This window comes from Volvox carteri (assembly GCF_000143455.1).
Source record: "Volvox carteri f. nagariensis unplaced genomic scaffold VOLCAscaffold_1, whole genome shotgun sequence".
Taxonomy (NCBI): Eukaryota; Viridiplantae; Chlorophyta; class Chlorophyceae; order Chlamydomonadales; family Volvocaceae; genus Volvox; species Volvox carteri.
Genome location: NW_003307545.1, coordinates 4549422 through 4550274, shown reverse-complemented (window position 1 = coordinate 4550274; position 853 = coordinate 4549422). Strand labels below are relative to the sequence as shown.

Genomic DNA, 853 nt, shown 5'->3' with positions numbered 1-853 from the left:
GGGGTGGGGGGTTGGGGGGAAGGGATAAACACGGGGTTTGGGGTTGTTGGATAAACACAGACTCTGGCGGCGGCTGAGGCGGCGGCAGCAGCAGCAGGAGCCCCGGTGGATGGGGAGTGGAGTGGTAGCATCTCCTTCGGCAGTGTCGTCATATTCCTCTCACCTGTGGCTACTGCTGCTGCTGCTGCTGCTGCTGCTGCTGCCGCACCTCCCGCATGCAGCTGCCGTAGAGCACCAGTACTGGAGGCCATCCCCCGCCCGCTACCCACCACCCGCTGGAAGGGGGGTTGGGGACAGGGAGCGATGGTAGATAAACGTAAACGTCCGTGTCAACACGGCGTACGCCACGTACGGAGCTTTACCTGGGGAGGGAACTCCCCCAAGACTCGAAACGTCAAGATCCAAAACACACGCGCATACACATACACACATACGCATACACACAGATAAACATACATACCGACGTACCCTCAAATGTACGTCCGCCCCTCCGTGAGCAGATTATGCCCCCCAAGCCTCTCATTCAACCCGCGGCGACAGTTTCAGTTTCAGTTTCAGTTTCAGTTCAATTTTCAGTTACAGTGCGTCTCACGCCCACCACTTGCACACTTGCCATGTTTGAAAAAAAAACAGAAGTAATAATTTGGATACCTTCCGTCTTCTAACGAGCAGTTCATGCTCCCACCCGCACCCGCACCCGCACCCGCACCCCCTTCCGCTCTCCAACCCAAGCCAGGCCTATTTGGGGCCCAACAGCCGTGTACGGCAGGCCGTTATTACCGTACCGGCGTACTTCAATGACTCCCAGCGCCAAGCCACGAAGGACGCGGGCACCATCTCGGGGCTCGAGGTC

At 58.0% G+C, this 853-nt stretch overlaps 1 protein-coding gene across 1 annotated transcript in view; it reads left to right on the top strand.

The window, feature by feature from the left end:
• Window positions 1–853, top strand: part of hsp70H (heat shock protein Hsp70H) — a gene marked incomplete at its 5' end in the record, with an annotated part of 12261 nt that overhangs the window by 2415 nt on the left and 8993 nt on the right. The window contains one exon of the mRNA XM_002946207.1: window positions 673–850. Within this exon, the coding sequence (XP_002946253.1) occupies window positions 673–850 (178 nt within the window). The remainder of the gene's footprint in view (window positions 1–672; window positions 851–853) is intronic.